Source organism: Phyllostomus discolor, chromosome 1 (genome assembly GCF_004126475.2).
Source record: "Phyllostomus discolor isolate MPI-MPIP mPhyDis1 chromosome 1, mPhyDis1.pri.v3, whole genome shotgun sequence".
NCBI lineage: Eukaryota > Metazoa > Chordata > Mammalia > Chiroptera > Phyllostomidae > Phyllostomus > Phyllostomus discolor.
The window spans coordinates 161,102,200-161,121,840 of record NC_040903.2 but is presented as its reverse complement, the minus strand read 5'-3'; the positions used below and the strand labels follow the sequence as shown (position 1 = coordinate 161,121,840).

Below are 19,641 nucleotides of genomic sequence, written 5' to 3'. Positions count from 1 at the left end.
TGGGTTGCCATTCTATGTGTTACAAGAGTCATTGCACCATGTGAAATTCAATATGAGGTCAGTCCTGTGTGGACCATGTGGAAGGGGTTTCGTAACTGAAACAATAGAAGGACAGATGTTGCTTTATGGTGAGACAATGGAATGTCAATGCCACCACTTCATGTGCGGCCTCCTGGTCATCCTGTAGCACACACAGCCACAACTATAAATGTACTAGTTACAACAGAAAAGCAAAAATATTCTATCCTGGCATTCTCAGGACAGAACCATCTGGATAATACAAAGCACTTTAACTACCTGCCATCAGGTAGTGAAATATGGTGCTAATATCCATTCATCCAGTAACTATTTGTTGATGCCACATTCTGTGCAGGCATGAACTAGGAGCAGGAGTCTGCAGCCATGAACAGGAGAGACAGGATTCCTCTCTTCATGGAACATGCAGTGTAGATGTAGCACACATGTTAAAAAATAATAACATAAGTAACAGAACTTACTACACTTGTGACATGGGCTTCAAAGGTCAAGTACAAACTTCTCAGAAAGCAGAGAGACTTAGTCTTATCTGAGAAGGTGAGAGAAGGCTCTCTTGAGAAAGTGATGTTTAAACTGACACCTGAAGGGTGAGGATGATGGAGAAGGGGAGAGAAGAGCATGTCAATCATGGAAGATGGTCTTGAGGTGAAGATTATACTGCAAGAAGACCAATGTGAGCCTTGGCAGACACTGGGGAGAAAAAGGGTTACAAGGGAAGGTGGGTGGCCAGCAGTAGGGCCTAGGGCTTGTTGATGATTTTGAGCTTTATTTGAAGATGCAATGGAAAGAAATTAAAGGGTTTTGAACCTCTGAAAAATATGATCAAATTTTCAGTTCTAACATAGTCATTTTTCACCCTGGCCATTGTGGCTCAATGGATTGAATGCTACTCTGTGAACCAAAAGGTCGCCAGTTCAATTCCCAGTCAGGGCACAAGCCTGGGTTGCGGACCATATCCCCTGTTGGGGGCGTGAAAGAGGCAACCAGTCAGTGTATCTCTCACATGTTGATGTTTCCTTCTCTTTCTTCCTCCCTGCCCCTCTGTCTAAAAAGGTCACATCCTGGGGGTGTGTATGGAAGGCAACCAATAGATGTTTCTCTCTCAACATCTATGTTTCTCTCTCAACATCTGTGTTTCTTGCCCTCTTTTCCTCCCTTCCCCTCTCTCTAAAATCAAAAATAAAATAAAATGTAAAACAGTCATTTGGCCATAATATGTAGAAAGCAGAGGAGGAGAGGACAGAGTAAGCGGGAGGAGGAGATAACCTGAAGACTGAATCCTTCTTAAATAACAGAGTGAACCTCAGGAGTTGCTGCAAGGCTGAGCTGGGCAGGATAAAACTTTGGGCATAGAGAGAAGAGAGACTTCCCACTCTTAATCATTTTAAATCAAGTATTCAGTTTTTGACAAGGAGTGTAAATTGATATTCAAGTTCCACGTGGCATGTGTGTTTTCTTGCTTCCTGGACTGCAGCTCTGAGCAGTGTTGTCTGCAGGTTGGTGCTGTTTGCTGGGCAGTTGGCCTTTTCCTGCCAGGCTGTTCTTCTTTGTGATCTTCCGGGTCCTGTTCTGTCTGTCGTTGAAGCAGTGGGGCAGGGAGACCAAGGAGAGGGAGCTTTCACTCAAAGACCAGAGCTTATCTTATTTTTACAGGTCAAATCTAAAGGTCAATATTTGATCCTTGTAGGGGGTGGGGGTGGCTTTTTGCTTCCTATCTATTCTAGACTCAAAAATGATGTTATTTATTATTTACAAAGCAAAGCATCATGCACTGATCATGACCAATCGCTACAGGTAATGCCCATGAGAGAGGGGTGCAGTCCCAAAGAGACACCTCACTGCTGAAGCACACATGTCGAGTGGATCTCTTCGATGACCCCTGCTACATTAATACACAGGCTCTTCAAAGTACACTCAGTCCTGCCCGAAATCAAAGCTCAGCTCAGCCAACAGGCAGCCTGTGGCACCGTGAAAGTAAGTAGCAACTTTCTGTCTATATTAGTTTCTTGTGGGTGCTATAACAAATTACCACAAACCCATTACTGCAAACTGGGTATCTTAAAATAACAAGTATTTATTATTTCACAGTTTAGGAGGCTGGAAATCCTAAATCAAGGTGTTAGCTGGGTTGGTTCCTTCTGAAAGCTCTGGAGAAGAATCTGTTCCATGTCTTTCCTAGTTCCTCGGCTTATAGACGTATCACTCCAATCTCTGCCTCAGTCTTCACATGGGCTTCACCCAAGTGTCTCACATCTCCATTTTCTTTCTCATATAAGACAACAGTCTCTGAATTTAGGGTCCACCTAAATCTAGGAAGATCTCATCTCAAGATCATTAATGACATCTGCAATTACCCTTTTCCCAAATTAGGTCACATTCACAGATATGGGGAGTTAGGATTTGAACCTGTCCTTTTAGGTTTACTATTCAACTCACTACATTGTACAGAAAGCTCATTTTCAGGGAGCTGAAAGGATTCTTTCTTACCTCAATCCTTCACCACAATAACTGTTAATAACAGTTATTAACAGAACTTTGTGGTGATGTTAATGGATTTCAGAGTTTGGGAACTTGGACTTTGAACAATCTTTGCAAATACCTTAAATTGACTCCCAGATTTTGGTTCCTGCTCTGTGCTCTTGCTGAAGGAAGGACTGTCAAAGCCAGGACATACTTTCGAATTTGTTTGTTTGCATGAGGACCAATGGCCATGATTTCGGTTCTCTTTATTGATGGTGTTAATTTTATTCATTTCAAAACCCACTGGTAAGTCTTTTATATAGACTAAAATAAGATGGCTCCTTTTAAAGACCATATTCTGTGAGTAAAAGCAGTAAGATCTTACTTAATCTTAAAATATATCACTTGCTTGCCAAATTGCTTCCAGGGATAAATGCAGAAACAGAAATGTAAATAAAAGGAAAAACAAGCCAAAGCCTACAATCAACTGAAAAATAAATAAACAAAACATGATTTTCATAACACATTGAAGCGTGTTGGATTCAGAGATTGGTTAAGATATCAAATTTGGTTTATTACAAAGATGGAGAACCCATCACTGAACAAATCTTTTCACTAGCCCAGGAGGCCTCACCAGAACTGCCAAGGGCAACTTTACAGCTAGCATGGCCAGCTTGCTGTACTCTTTCAGTCTTTATTTCTTTTTTTTTTTAATAAAGAAAGTTAGCCTTTATTGGACATTTATTATATGTCAAGTACTGTGCTAATGCATCTAGAAACTTTTCCATTTCACTTAGGATACCCAATTTATTGAGGTACAATTATTCACAGTGTTTTCTTTTAATCTTTTCAAATTCTGTGAAGCTGGTAGTAGCATCAGCAATTCATTTCTGATATCAGTTCTTCACATCTTCTCTATTTTTTCTGTCAGTCGAGCTAATAATTTCTTAATGTTTTTCATTAAAATTGTTTATTTCTATTATTTTTTATTCTCTCATTTATCTCCATTCTAATCTTTATTGTTTCTCTTCTTCCAAACCTTTGCATTTAGTTTGTTCTTCTGCTAATTCTTTAAGGTGCGAGGTTAGGTCCTGAGGCATCTTTATAGTTTCTATTTCAGATGAATATTTTGATGCTGGAGACTCAGAGAAAGGCCAAGGGAAGCCTCAACCATGGGCAGCATCCTGTCTCTTACATTGTACATTTCTGTTGGTACACGTATGTTCATGAAGGATTTTCTTCATGGTTCCTATAGGCCTTGATTCCTTAAGTTGGTCATTCCAACATTGTGCAGTGCTGGCTGGCCCCCGGTTGTGCAGTATGTTACTACTAGTGTACCCCATGCTTGTGGACCCACTCCCACACATCACATCAGTTATTCATTCAGCTTCCAAATAGTGTTGCCATTTGCGGTCCTCCTGCATCCTCAGTCCACACTGCAGACTCTACTAAAATCTCTCAAAGGTCTGCCTGTCCTAGGTAAGTGGCATCATGGCCAGGGATTCTTGCTGACTGGTCCCATGCCTGGCACTCCAGTCTTTATTTCTTACTAGGATTTAATATACTGTAGCTCTCCTAGGCTTCTTGCTACCTACCTCAAGGTTAATTTTAGCCTATCATTACTCCCTCCAAAAATTGAAATCTAGCTCCAAAAGTATAAATGATGTTGACTTAAGAAAATTTAGTATAGATAGAGTAGGTATAACTTTGTACATACTTTTCTGCAAAATATCTAAAATAAACTCCTAATGTTTCCTTCTATTCCTTTATAGCTTCTTTAGGCATACTTAGCCTCTCTTATCATGGAACTTAGTCATATGGCCATACCTACTTTCAAAGGGGCTAAAAATGTAGTAGCTGCATGGCCATGAACCCAGCTAAACTATCATGTAATGAGAGGGAGAGTAGACACTGGTGAACAATTGTCTCTGCTACCTTTCTGCCACCCAAATATTCATGAGCTCTTCTTTTTCATATAGAACGTATTTGCCCTCTCCCAAAGGAAGACATTGCAAATACCCCATATGATTACAGCATCCAGGTTAAAAGTCCATGACATTTGAGTGATGTGAATCCTCTCCATCAAGATCGGATAGGGATTCTTATAATTTAACAAGCTGCCTGCCCTCCTCCACAACCAATAAGATAAATGCAGTACAAACTGACGTTTACAAAAGGGAAGCATGCAGAACACACAGTGGTCGCTGGTTTCTGGTGATTACCAAATCCTGCCAGGCAGTAAATGTGCAGGCTCCCCAAGCTGGAAATAGGAGAAGGAGAAGGTGATTTACTTGGACTCTGGTTCTGCTTTGGGAGAAGACCTCTTTGTCTGTTGTTATCTGTGGGCTGAAACTGTGCCTTCTGGGATGTTCCTGCCATTATCCTGTGTGTGTACATTTAAAGTAGATGTTGGAGAATGTGTCTTTCCTGGGGGCTTCCCAACTTTTACAGCCTGTTTCTTGTTGGTATGGGCTTGAAAGATTGGAGTTTGCTTTGGAAGCCAAACAACCAGAGACCAGAAGAAATTGTTATTTTTTGGCAATGAAGTTTACCAAAAAACTTAGTAGGATTTTGCTTTGTTCACTGAAGAGTCAGTTCTGCGTGAAATTTCCAAAATATTTTCTTAATATCCCCTATTGCGCATTATGCTAAGCGAAACAAGCCAGGCAGTGAAAGACAAATACCATATGATCTCACCTTTAACAGGAACCTAAACAACAAAACAAAGAAACAAGCAAAATATAACCAATGACACTGAAATAGGGGACAGACTGACAGTGACCAGAGGGGAAAGAAGAGGGAATTTCAGGGGAGAATGGGAAGGGTTTACAGGAACAAATTTAAAGGACACATGGACAAAAACTAGGGGGAGGGTGGTAATGGGAGGGAAGTGGGGAGGGTTGGGTGGGTGGGCTGGAATGGGAGTAAAAGGGAAAAAACTGTACTTGAACAATGATTAAAATAAAATAAAATAAAAATATCCCCTATTGCCTGAAGGGTGACATCTTTCTTTGTTATTATCGGTATCTTCTATCTTCTCTCTTCTTGGTCAATGTTCATTGAGATTTATTAATTTAATTTATATTTCCAGTGTTACCCAGGTTTTGCTTCATTTTTCTCCATTTTTCTTGTTTTCTGTTGTATTGATTTCAATTTTTATCTATAGCTTCCTTGTATTTTTTATTATGTGTCCCTTCTATTTGCTTTGGATGAAATTTTTTGTTCTTTATACAACTTCTACATTTTCTTCTATCAGCTTTATTGTCTTATTTCTATAATAAAATATTTATTCCACTTGAGCTTTATATTTTACATGAGGTGGACAGGGGTCCAACAATGTTATCTGAGTAAAGGATTTAATTTTCAAAACACCATTGACTACATAATCTCCTTTTTGTTTAATGCCAATCTCTATTACACTAGATTTCTCTGGTATGTAAATATGTTTCTGAGCCTTTTGTATATGTCACTATTTTTTCTATTGGCCCATTTGTTCTATAACAGATTAGTAATTAGTGTGGCTTTGTAACATATCTTACTAAACATGTAATTCTTCCCATACATTACAGATGATTTTTCTGAGCAGCATCTCAGCCCTTCATTTATGCTTAGTATTTTATGTTAACATTTTTTGCTACCAACTTTTAGATATCTTGTTTATAAAAATTATTTATTTATTTTCCTAAAGAGGGGAAGGGAGGGAGAAAGAGAGGTAGGGAAACAGTGATGTGTGGGAAAAACATCAGTTGGTTGCCTCTCGCATATCCACAGCTGGGAACCTGGCCTGAAACCCAGGCACATGCCCCAACAGGGAATTGAACTGGTGACCTTTCAGTTCACAGGCTAGTGCTTAATCCACTGAGCCCTACCAGCCAGACCTAGACATCTTATAGAGTGAACATATTTCCCCTCAATAATGCAAATAAATTAGTATTCTATAATTTTCACACACCCAGTAATCTATAATGATGAACAATATATAGTTGATTATGGGTTTTGGGACTTCTGGCCAAGATGGAGGCATAGGTAGACACACTTTGCCTCCTTGCACAACCAAAAGAAGAACAACACACATTTAAAAACAAAAAATAACCACAACTGCCAGAAAATCAAACTGTATAGAAGTCCAACAACCAAGGAGTTAAAGAATAAATATTCATCCAGACTGGTAGAAGAGGCAGAGACAGGTAGCTAGGGTAGAGAGGACGCATGGCAAGGGAGAGACTGGTGGAATTAGTGGTCCCGCATTTGTGTGCAGATAAAATGGGAGGAACAACTAGGGAGTGAGACAGACTGAGGAACCTAGGGTTCCAGCGTGGGGAAATAAGCCTCAAAACCTCTGACTGAAAAAACCTTAATATCCCCTTGGGGGTTGAGGTGGCAGGAGAAACTTCCAACCTCACAGGAGAGTTCATTAGAAAGACCCACAGGGTCCTACAATGTACACAAACCCACCCACCTGAGAACCAGTACCAGAAGAGCCCAATTTGCTTTTGTGTATCGGGAGAAGTGACTGAAAGACAGCAAGAGCTGAGCAAGCAGCACTGTTCCCTATCAGATCCCTCCCCCACATACAGCACTACAACATAACCAAGTGGGTTGCCCCACCATGGCCAATACCTAAGGCTCTGGCCCTTACAACATAACAGGTGTGCCAAGACAAAGAAATATGGCCCAAATGAAAGAACACATCAAAGCTCCAGAAAAAATGCAACTGAGCAATGAAGAGATAGCCAACCTATCAGATGTAGAGTTCAAAAGACTGGTAATCATCATGCTTACAGAAATGGTTGAGTATGGTCACAAAATAGGGGAAGAAGTGAAGGCTATGAAAAGTGAAATAAAGAAAAATGTACAGGGAACCAACAGTGAGGGGAAGGAAACTGGGACTCAAATCAACAGTTGGAGCAGAAGGGAGAAATAATCAACCAACCAGAACTGAATGAAGAAACAATTCAAAAAGATGAGGAGAGGCTTAGGAACCTCTTGGACAACTATAGACGTTCTAACATCTCAATCATCAGGGTGCCAGAAGAAGAGGAAGAGCAAAAAATTGAAAACTTATTTGAAAAAATCACAAAGGAGAACTTCCCCAACCTGGCAAAGGAAATAGACTTCCAAGAAGTCCAGGAAGCTCAGAGAGTTTCAAAGAAGTTGGACCCAAGGAAGCACACACCAAGGCACATCATAGTTACATTACCCAAGATTAAAGATAAGGAGAGAATCTTAAAAGCAGCAAGAGAAAAGGAGATAGTTACCTACCAAGGAGTTCCCATAAGACTGTCAGCTGATTTCTCAAAAGAAACCTTGCAGGCAAGAAGGGGCTGGAAAGAAGTATTAGAAGTCATGAAAGGCAAAGGCCTACATCCAAGATTGGTCTATCCAGCAAAGCTATCATTTAGAATTGAAGGGCAGATGAGGTGCTTCCCAGATAAGGTCAAGTTAAAGGAGTTCATCATCACCAAGCCCTTATTATATAAAATGTTAAAGGGACTTATCTAAGAAAAAGAAGATGATCAAAAATGCAAACAGTAAAATGACAACAAACTCAAAGCTATCAACAACCAAACCTAAACAAACAAAATGAACTAAGCAAACAACTAGAACAGGAACAGATTCACAGATATAGAGATTATATAGAAGGCTATCAGTAGGGAAGGGGAGCGGGGAGAATTGGGGAAAAGGTACAGGGAACTAAGAAGCATAAATTGTAGGCACAAAATAGACAGGGGGAGGTTAAGAATAGTATGGGAAATGGAGAAACCAAAGAACTTATAGGTATGACCCATGGACATGAACTAAGGTGGGGGAATGATGGTGGGAGGGGAGGTACAAGGTGGAGGGAAATAAAGGGGAGAAAAAATGGGAGAACTATAATAGCACAATCAATAAAATATGCTTTTAAAAAAAGAAGAAAAAAGGAGGCTCTCTGTCTCTCTCCTTGGCAGACAGAAAGCCCTCCACTTTTCATAGCTGAATGTTCTCTGGGTTCCTTTCATGCTCTGGTGCTATAGGCTAGAGAGCCAAGCTTGGGGTTTAGACCCCACATTTCTCAAAGGGAAACCCCCAGCCACTGAGATATTCTTCTGGCACTTCAGCTGCCAGCCATGGGAACCCAGCCCGCCCTCTCATGTCAGCTCCACACTCTGTACCAGTCATATTGTGGTGAAGTGTTTTCTTCCATCTATCTGTGGTTATAAGGCTTCTCTCCAGCTATTGTTCAGATGGTTATCCGGGATGACTTCTCTACAATTTAGTTGTAATTGCAGATTGGTCCTGGGACGAGGTTAGTGTAGCTTCCACTTACTCTTCTGCCGTCTTGGATGTCCTCGATCTGAATGCTGCCTTAACAGTTCACACTGGTTTTCTTTTTTAAAATGTCTCATCCTTCCTTTCTCATTGGTACTATTTGCAATGGTTTATTCTAGATTTTATTTTTTTTCTGTTTCTTAAGCTATATCATCTTTCTCAGAGGTTTTGCCCATCAGATGCATATGGGTGTGGATGTTCATATCTATCTTGTGCTTTCCTGCAGTTTTCCTTATGAACAATTTGTCTTCCGTTGCTAATGGGAACTCTAAGATGACATGATTACTTTCTTCCATGATTCTTATCACTTTTGTCTTTTTGACTCTTAGTTAAATCTAGGGTGGCTTTCCTTATTGCCTCTTTAACCTTCTCTACTTCTGAGAAGATGTCAAGTCAATAATTTACTGTATTCTGCCATGTATAATGCTCACCCATGATCTTTGCCCAAACTTTTAGGAAAAAAATCTTTTTAATTTTTAATTCAATTTATTTAATTCAATTTAATATAATTTATTTATATTTAGACACTTGTTTTTTGCATTATAAAGGAATTTTAGCATTTATTTTTGAACACATGGATATCATTATCATTATTGCTTTCTAGAGTTACACTTTTACCGCATAAGCAAATAAAAGAATTAAGACATTTATATAGATATGGAATTAGTACTAACCATGTATAATGTTCCTCCTTATTTTTTCCTCAAAAATTTGGGCAAAAACATGCACATTATACATGGCAAAATATGATATTAAATATTGTATGGGTATTACATATAATAACTATATTTCAGTTATGATTATCTTTTCCAAAGTAAACTTTCTGTAAGGAAAGGACCAAGATAATAGATAACACACCACCGTGTTAAGAGTGGTTATTTTTGGTGATAGGACCATAGGTAATTAATTTTCTTTGTTTTTCCAAGATTTAAAAGAATCAGCCTGTGTAACTTTTTAAATGAAAACAAAGATTTACACAAGCCTGTGAGGTATTCTCTCTTAGTAGAATTAGATTTTCAGCCAATTTTTGGTTGATTGAAATCTAGCACAGTGCATCTTGTCCTTTCGCTAATTTGGGGAACTGTGTTAGGAAAATATTGTCCAGATCCTTGGCTGGCCCATGATCTGTTACCTCTTTTCAAGATGATATAATGTCTCTTCTTTTGTTGTGTCCTTGTCCAAAAGCTCTCCATCATCATATCAGAATAAACCAAAAGCCATCGTGCACTAAGAGGTGTGTGCCCACACACATGCATGTTTCTCCCTCACACTTATGCAAACACTTTCTCTCTCCCGTACATAACACACACGCAGCCACTCATCAGAAGCTCCCCACTATGCCTGAAAGCAGGCAGCACTAACATCAACCACAAGTGTTATTTATCAAATCTAGACACATTACTGCAGGCTTTTTCCAGCACTGATAGAAAGACTTGATTGTAGGGGAGAATATTTATAGACACTAAATATAGACTAAAGATACTTTTTAAAGATATATTTGTGAATGCTGCAGTATAATTGTATTATGTGGAAAGAAGTTCTTAAGCAGGGACAGAACTATAACATACTAACAGGAGAACTGGATTATGTCTGCAGAGCATTGGTTTCCTGTGTCGGTGACTTCACAGGACTGTCATGTGTAAATTGTACACTCAGAATCCATGGGTTTTTCATCTGTGAGACCCTTGCATAAGGACATGTAAACAGCCCTTTGAATTTATAAAGTTGAAAGGTAATATTTTTTTGGAAAAGGTGCTTTGCATTTGACAAGACAAAGTCCGATTTCTGTGTTTTTTTTTTGTAAGTTTTCCGTGATAAACATATGACTTTTACCTGGGTTTAGACATAAAAGTTTTGTTTTTACTTTTGGAGATGCTGTATGTCATCCTGATAGCTTTATTCTCTTCTAAGGACCTTTGTGGGTACTACAGAAGTAGAGTGGCTAGGCCAGTTGTGAAAATGGAAAGATTTTCACATCCAAGGTAAGGAAGGGCCTTAGAATGTAGTGATTAATAACCTGGCATTGAGGTCCTATCTCATTTCAAATCTCAGATCTACAACATAGGAGCAAGTCCTATGCTTTGGGTAAGTCATTTAATCTTTTTTAAAGATCCATTTCCTTGCCTATCTAATTTTGAGAGTCAAACAAAATAATGTGTGAAAGCATTGAGCAGTACTTGTCACACTCAATAAATGGGAAGTATGCAACAATGAGTATCATTGAGCATCATTAGTATTCTTAAATGCTACCTGGATGTACCTTGTCATCCCCCAGTGCTCTCAACTCTGGGTAACATTTACTTTGCAGAGCCTTGGGGAGCTGCTCAGTCCATGCTTTCCTGCATTTTGCCTTCTTTTACCTGATTGACTCTGTTTTGTCCAGGCAAGTGAATGACACAAACAGCGGAGTAGTCCTTTACTAGGAATACTATGGAGTTCAGCATAGCTTTGAAGTATTTGGTTTAGAAGCATCTATGAAGCAGATTAGTAATTTGGTTTATTTTTAAAGTTAAATGCTAAAAAATTGGCACAGCCCAAATTAGGCATTTTCAAAGAGCTTGGGAAAGTCTTAGAAGTTATCTATAATACAAATAAAGCATAAGCCTCGTTCTCTTCAACATACAGCCCCTGGGACATAAGGAGCCTCTGGCCATGGTTATAAAAGCAGTTCTCGTGGGTCAGTTCCATGTCTCATCTGAAAGAAAAACTACTGCACCTGGATAAGCCTTTCATTTCCTGGTAACAGAAGCCAAAGGCAATGTTTGGATGTACCGTTAAATTAGAGGCTGTTGGAAGTTCAGAAAACAAAAACCCAATTTGTTCCAGCAACAGTATTATTTAAATAGTGCCTGGCACATAGTAGGGCCTCAAGTTATATTTGCTGAGTGAATAAGTGATTGAATAAATGGATGGATGAGGAGGTGACTTGGTGATGTCTCTTTTTGTATTTTGACTTCAGAAGCACCAGAAACTGTTCAGCCAGGTGCCACAGTGCAGCCTGCCAGCTCACTTCCTTTGCCACACATTAATCAGCAGCTGCGGGATGAAGACTGCTACCATGGCAAGTTGAGCAGGAAGGCGGCAGAGAGCCTCTTAGTAAAGGATGGGGACTTTTTGGTTCGAGAGAGTGCAACATCTCCTGGCCAATATGTGCTGAGTGGACTACAGGGAGGCCAAGCCAAACATCTTCTTCTGGTGGATCCTGAAGGCAAGGTACTGACTTCTCATTAGAGTCTTTACAGGGTGTTGTGATTACTCTGAATGATAGACCCCAAATCTGATCTTGTTAAAGAGTGTTCAAGGCTAAGGGTTCACTTTTTCTTGAACTCTCCAACTGGAGCAGCAAATCCTAAATAGAGGTTAGTGGAGGGGTGTGAGTGGGAGCCACCCTGTGGGGGTAAAGTAGGGTACAACCTCTTTCCACTCCTCTCAATTCAATTCAGTGACTTAAATGAATACTTACATGGAAGTACAGGGATTCACAGTTGACTGTTGCTCAGTGTTACACACTTCGTCCTTGATGTCAGAGTGTTTATAATTTCATAAAATAGATGCTTAAAGAGTTATATGGATGAATGACATAAGGATGGTTCAACCAAAGCATAATGGTGTTTCTCAGGATAGAGGAGTGCTGTAGATGAAACAAATTAAATGCTTCTTGCAGGGTCTGACATGTAAAATGAACCTTGAAAGAGGGCAAAATCTTACAACAGGGGGACAGATTTGGAGTGTAGGAAAGGAACCACAGGAGCAGACAGAGCAGTGGAATGGTATTAAGCCGATAAAAGATGTGTGACTGGGGCAAAGGATGCCTGTAGACAGAAATGATCCTGGACTAAAAAAAAAAACCACCCAAAATGGTAATAGTAAGTTCTTATCAGTAATTACTTTAAGTGTAAATAGTTTAAGCTCTTCAATCAAAAGCTGTAGAACAGTTCAATGGATAAAAAAGAAGACCTAACTGTATGCTTTCTATAAGAGGCTCAGTTTAGATTTAAAGACACACATAGGTTGAAAATGAAAGGATGAATAAAGACATTCCATGCAAATGATGACCAAAAGAAAGCAGGGGTGGCTATATTTATATCAGACAAAACAGACTTTAAGTCAAAAACTGTCAAATGAGAGAAAGAATGACATTATATAATGATAAAAGAATTAACTCACTAGGAAGATATGGGATTTATCAATATATATGCACCTAACATCAGAGCACCCAAATGTACGACACAAACATTAACACAACTGAAGGGAGAAATAGATGGACAAACCACACTAGTAGGGAATTTCAATACCCCACTTTCAATAATGGATAGAACATCCACATAGAAGATCAGCAAAGAAACCAAAGACTTGAACAACACTATAGACCAAATGAAACCAATATACAGAACATTCTACCCAAAGCAGCAAAATACACATTCTTCTCAAGCACCCTTGGAACATTAATGTTAGGCCACAAAACCTGGGATAGATTCTATGTTAGATCACAAAATAATTCTTACTAAATTAAAAAAATATTGATTTTAGAGAGAGAGAGGAAAGGAGAAAGAGAAACACTGATGTGTTATTCCACTTATTTAGACATTCATTGGTTGACACTTGTATGTGCCCTGACCATGATAAAACCCACAACCTTAGAGTACTGGGACAATGTAACCAACTAAGCTACCAGATTAGGGCAAGTCTTAGTAAGTTTAAGAAGATTGAAATCCTACAAACTATCTTTTCCAATCACAGTGGGATGAAACTAGAAATTAATGATGGAAAGAAAATTTTTATATTTACAAATATGTCTAAGTTAAACAACACACTCTTGAACAAACAATGAGTCAAAGAAGAAGTGAAAAGAGAAGTTTGAAAATATCTGAAGTCAAACTAAAATGAAAACACATGATATTAAAACTATGGGATGCAGCAAAAGCAATATGAAGGAAAGTTGATAGTGATAAATGCCAACATTAAAAAAAAACAAAGATCTCAAATAAAAAACCTCATTTTACACATCAAGGAACTAGAAAAAGAAGAGCAAACTAAGCCTAAAATTAGCAGAAGAAAGAAAATAATTCAGATTCGAGCAGAAATAAATGAAAGAGAATAGCAAAACAATAGAAAAGAATCTACAAAACTTTGAGCTGGTTTTTTGAAAGGCAAACAAAATTAACAAGCCTTTAGCTCAGTTAGCTAAGAAAACCAGAAAGAAGACCCAAATAAATAAAATCAGAACTGAAAGAGGAAACATTACAACTGATGGCAATTTGCAACAGCATGGATGAATCTTGAGAGTATCATACTAAGTAAAAGAAGTCAAATGGAAAAGAATAAGAACTGGATGATTTAACTTATGTGTGGGCTATAAAACAAAAAGCAACAAATGATGCCATATAAATGTAATCATTATGAAGGATTATCAAGAAGAATTATATGCCAAGAAATTGGATAACTTAGAAGAAACAGATAAATCATAAAAACATAGCCCACTGAGATGGAATTACAAAGAAATAGAAAATCTGAACAGATGAGTTACTAAGAAGGAGATTGAATCAGTAATCAAAAACTTTCCAATAATGGAAAGTCTATGACCAGATGGCATGTTTGTGGGTTCTGTCAAACATTTAAGGAAGACCTAATGCCAATCCTTCTTAAACTTTTCCAAAAATTGGAAGAGGAGGAAACACTTTCAAACTCCTTTTATGGGGCTAGCATTACCCTGATATTAAAAAAGTCAAAAAAGATACTACAAGATAAGAAAACTATAGGGTAATATCTGTGATAAACATAGGTGCAAAAATCCTCAAGAAAACACTAGCAAACTCAATTCAACAGTGTGCTTAGAGGATCATACACCATGACCAAGTGGGATTTATCCCTAGATTGCAAGGATGGCTTAACATATGAAAATCAACATGACACATCACATTAACAGAATGAAGGATAAAAATCACATGATGACCTTAATAGATGAAGAAAAATCACTTGACAAAATTCAATACCCTTTCATGATTAAAAAATACTCAACAGACAAAGACCAGTAAAGGCCATAACGTAATACCCACAACTAATATCACATTCAATGGTGAAAAACGAAAAGCTTTCCCTCTAGTATCAGGAACAAGGCAAGGATGCCCACTCTCACCTCTTTTTTTTTTGTCATAGTATTAGAAGTACTACCCAGAGCAATTAGGTAAGAAAAATAAAATGATCTTAGATGACATGATATTGTATGAAGAAAACCCTAAAGTTTCCATAAAAAACTTAGAACTAATAAGCAATTTCAGCAAAGTTGCATAATAGAAAATCAGCATACAACAACCAGTTGGATTTCTGTACACGCAGAGCAATCATAAAAGGAAACTAAGGAAACAATCCCATTTACACTAGCACTGAAAAAGAATCAAATACTTAACAATGAATTTAACCAAGGATACAACAGGTTTATACACTGAAAACTACAAAATATTGCTGAAAGAAATGAATGAAGATACAAATAAATGGAAAGATGACCCATGTTATGGATTGGAAGATTTAAGTTTCTTGAAATGTCTGTACTACCCAAAACTATCTTTGGATTTAATGCAGTCTATATTAAAATCCCAATACATTTTTTACAGAAATAGAAAAGCAATGCTAAAATTCATTTTAAACCACAGAAGACTTCCCCAAACCACAATAATCTTGAGAAAGGAGGCCAAAACTGGAGACATCACACTTACTGATTTCACACCATATTACAAAGCTACAGTAATGAAAACAGTATCATACCGGCATAAAGACAGACATATAGACCAATGGAACAGGACAGAGAGCCAAGAAATGAACCTATGTATATGTGGTCAAATAATCTTTGACAAGGTTGTCAAGAATACACAATGGAGAAAAGACAGTCTCTTCAATAAAGGTGTTGGAAACACTGGATATCCACATGCAAAAGAATGAAATCAGGCCTTTATCTTTATGCCATACACAAAAATCAACTTAACATAGGTCAAAGACTTAAACTGTAACACCTGAAATTCTAAAATTCTGACAAGAAAGCATAAGGGAAATGTCTCATAACATTGGTCTTGGCAGTGATTTCTTGGATATGACACCCAAAACACAGAAAACAATTGCAAAAAGCAAAAACAAAAAACAACAAATGGCACTAAAAAGTTTCTGCACAGCACAGGAAACAATCAACAGAGTGAAAAGGCAACCTACAGAATGAGAGAAAATATTTGCAAGCCATATATCTGATAAGGGATTAGTTTTCAAAATATATAGGGAACTCCTACAAGTCAATAGCAAAAGCAAAACAAAAACACAAGTAACTTGATTTAAAAATAGCAGACAACTAGGACATTTATCCAAAGAAGATGTGCAAATGGCAACAGGTATATCATCAACCACACTGTCATTAGAGAAGTGTAAATCAAATTCACAGTAAAATATCATCTCACATCTGTTAGGATGGCCATTGGCCGAAAGCCAGGAAAGAACAAGGGCCAGTGGCAGAAATTGGAGCCCTTGTGTACTGTCAATGGGAGTATAAAGTGGTGCAGCTGCTATGGAAAACAGTGTAGTTTCCTCAAAAAATAAAAAAAAATACTACTCCCAAATGATTCCAATATCCCATTTCTGGGTATTTACTCATTCTCCAGGGGAATGGCCTTTCCGGGGAGCAGTCAGACCACACACAACATTTATCGATTAGGTTCTCTGTTTTATATGGGTCTGGCCCATGTTGCCCCCAGACAACAATAGTAACATCAAAGGTCACCATAGCAGATATAATAATAACAAAATGTTTGAAATATTGTGCGAATTCCCAAAATGTTATACAGAGATATGAAGTGAGCAAATGCTGTTGGAAAAATGGTGGCAGTAGAATTGTTTGACACAGGATTGCCACAAAACTTCAATGTATAAAAAATGCAATATGCGTAAAGCTCAGTGAAGCGCAGTAAAATGAGATGTTTCTGTACAGTGTACACTTACAATTTTGTTAAGAAGGTAATTCTGTCACCTGTTTGTCACCACACACACCCATAAAGCCTGTGTGTCTGGAGTCACAGCAGCTAATACCTGCAGGGCCTGGAGAGTACATTAAGTGCGTAAAGCTGGGCAAGTCATGGGGTGAGCGTAGCAGGTGGAGGGCTGTAATGCACTGGAAAGTGCATGTCCTGTAAGGGGGACAGTCACAGCTCGGCTCCAGTCAGTTGCTGCCACTTGGAGTAGGGGCCAGTAGAGCCAGATTTGGTTTTTCCAAAGAGACCACGAAACCAGATTGTATATGGAATGTCCCCATTTTTCACTTAAGAACTTATTGGGCACCTTCCACCTTACTTCCCAGGGAACTAAAACATCTCCTGGGGTGTTTGGCCAGAGTGGTTAGTTTATAATCCTTGACGTAGGAAAATTAATTTGGCATGTGTATGCAGGATTAATGAGAGAGAAGGGGAAAGATCAGGGGTAGAGGAAGTAATTGGGGGATTCTAGGTGAAAACCAGTGAAAGTTTGAACCAGATGGAGGCAGGGGAAATACAGAGGAGGGGCCAGATTGCGGTACTGCCAACGCAGACTGGCAGGACTGATCGGCTGATTTGACTTGGGTCGGGGATGAGACGGAAGAGACAGAGCCTGTCCCAGGTGTGGAGCCTTTTGACAGTAAGTTGGAGACATCGTGCCCTTTTTCTTTGAATTCTCCAGTGTGTGTTTTCTAAGACTAGGGATGTTCTCTTACATAGCCATAGTACATTGACCGAAATCAAGAAATTAAAATGTTGATACAATACCATTTTGTTATTCACAGTCCATACTGAAATTTGGCCAGTTATTCCAATAAGTGTGTGTATTTAACATTCTGAAAACCAGTATCTATCCAGCACTCAGAATCCCTTGTCGGGAAGTGGTAGAACACCTGACTGCACGCCTTCCCTGTCCTGGGCAGTTCCCAGCCACCTCCAAGCAGGAGTGTGTTAGGCCAGCCTACTGAGCCAGTGGAGCCATAATGGAAAGCAATGTCTTGTGCCCAGGCCTAGGGTGAGGATATAATAATCCTAGGGAGGAAAGTTCTCAGGAGAAGGCAGGCCTATGGCAACTGAGTGTCTTTGGCATACAGACCAGAAATTCTATGTAACAAATATTTATGAATTATGACCAGGAAGTCTGCAAGAAGGAGACACAGACACCAATTAGAAAGGTCAGAGGAGGCTTCTTGGAGGATGCAGGATTTGTGTTGAGTCTCCACAGAGAGGTAGGAATTTTCCAGAAGGGCCTCCTTCCTACACAGACAGGATATTAGGAAAGCACTTTGCTTGATGGGATTTGATTGTAATTCTGAGATTCATGCTTGTATACAACCCACTGAAATATTCACAGGAATGGTGACACAAATATGTCCAACAGTAATGTGGGAAAGAAGTTGACTGCAGATTTGGATTGGGTGACAAGTGCTTATCATTTTCCCAACTGGGAGGGATACTAGCTTTAAAAGGTTTGGGGGAATGAAAAAAAATTGTTTACTGAAGATACCAAGTTAAAAAGTACCTTTTCCTTCTCCCTCCCTCTCTTCTTCCCTGCCTTCTCCCCCCCGCCCCCCCCCCCACCTCCCTCTCTCTCTCTCCCTCCCTCTCTCTCCCACCTCTCTCATCTCCCTTATCTCCTTCAGGGATATGTCTGTTTTTTCCCCCTGGTTTTTCCTGTCAGGAGAACTGTTATCATTTAACCTAAATCCTTTCATCTTCCTTTTCAAGGTGAGGACCAAGGATCACGTATTTGATAACGTTGGCCACCTCATCAGATACCACATGGATAATAGTTTGCCAATTATCTCTTCTGGAAGTGAAGTAAGCCTTAAACAACCAGTGAGAAAAGATAATATTCCAGGACTTTTGCATTTAAACAAATGATAATATAAAATACCATCATGCTGATAATTCAAGAAAATCCGTTTTGTGGTAGGACACAAGGATAATTCAAACGTGGTTTCCAGATGAAATAGAACACAAACTTTGAAGTGCATCTCTTCGAGACCATCATGGACTAACAAAACTTGATCATCAGAAAAGGGGAAGAGGATTGGTCCATTTGAAAACAGATTATACATGTGCACGGATGTCACTTTTTAAGGCCATATTGCATTAATAACAAGCTAAAAGCACAATTAAAATTTCACATGCTAAAGACAACTTTGACGAACTGCTGGGGCAGTGGTATGTGCCTTTTAACTTGATAATTTGGGGACCTTTTCATATTGGGGAGATTAGTTATGAGTCTTCATGTTCTATAACTACAGAACCATTTGCCAAAAAACATTTTTCATTGTTACAAAAATTAGAAGCAATTCGCTTGACTTTATTGTATTTTCTGTTCAGTAGCACTTTCACAGCAATGTTAAAGTAAATTTAACATTGAATTTGGACCATGTCTGCCAATGGAATCGAATCAGAAGCCACTGGAAGTGTTGGTCTGTTTCATTGGCCGGTCCCATTTGCTGCTGGCTAAACGGTCGCGACCGAAGTTGTCTGGCCCAGTATTTCTCAGTTTTTGCTCCTTGGACTGTAAGCAGCATGTGACCAGCTGTAAAGGCCAAACCTGCCAGCCATTTCTGATTCCGTCATATTTCTCCCTCTTCCCTCTTCCCCACCAAAAATAGCTAGAGTACAGGCATTTAAAAGATGGAAAACAAACCAGTGTTCTTCATATTTAATATCCAAATTGGTTCATTACTACTGAAAATTACTACTGAATGTATTTGAAAGTATGTGGAGATACCCTCTTGGTTGGCTGCGGCGGAATGATACTTCCTCACCTACATGATTCCGTATCACCTTTTCTAGAATATGAACATACAAA

General features: G+C 38.8%; 1 protein-coding gene across 1 annotated transcript in view; it reads left to right on the top strand.

Moving 5' to 3' along the window:
• SHC4 (SHC adaptor protein 4) overlaps nucleotides 1-19,207 on the top strand; it is a 105,825-nt gene extending 86,618 nt beyond the window's left edge. The window contains 3 exon segments of the mRNA XM_028507612.2: nucleotides 1,831-2,010; nucleotides 11,765-12,018; nucleotides 18,540-19,207. Of these exon segments, the coding sequence (XP_028363413.2) occupies nucleotides 1,831-2,010; nucleotides 11,765-12,018; nucleotides 18,540-18,695 (590 nt within the window). The 3' untranslated portion in view covers nucleotides 18,696-19,207.
• Nucleotides 19,208-19,641: the final 434 nt, after the last annotated feature.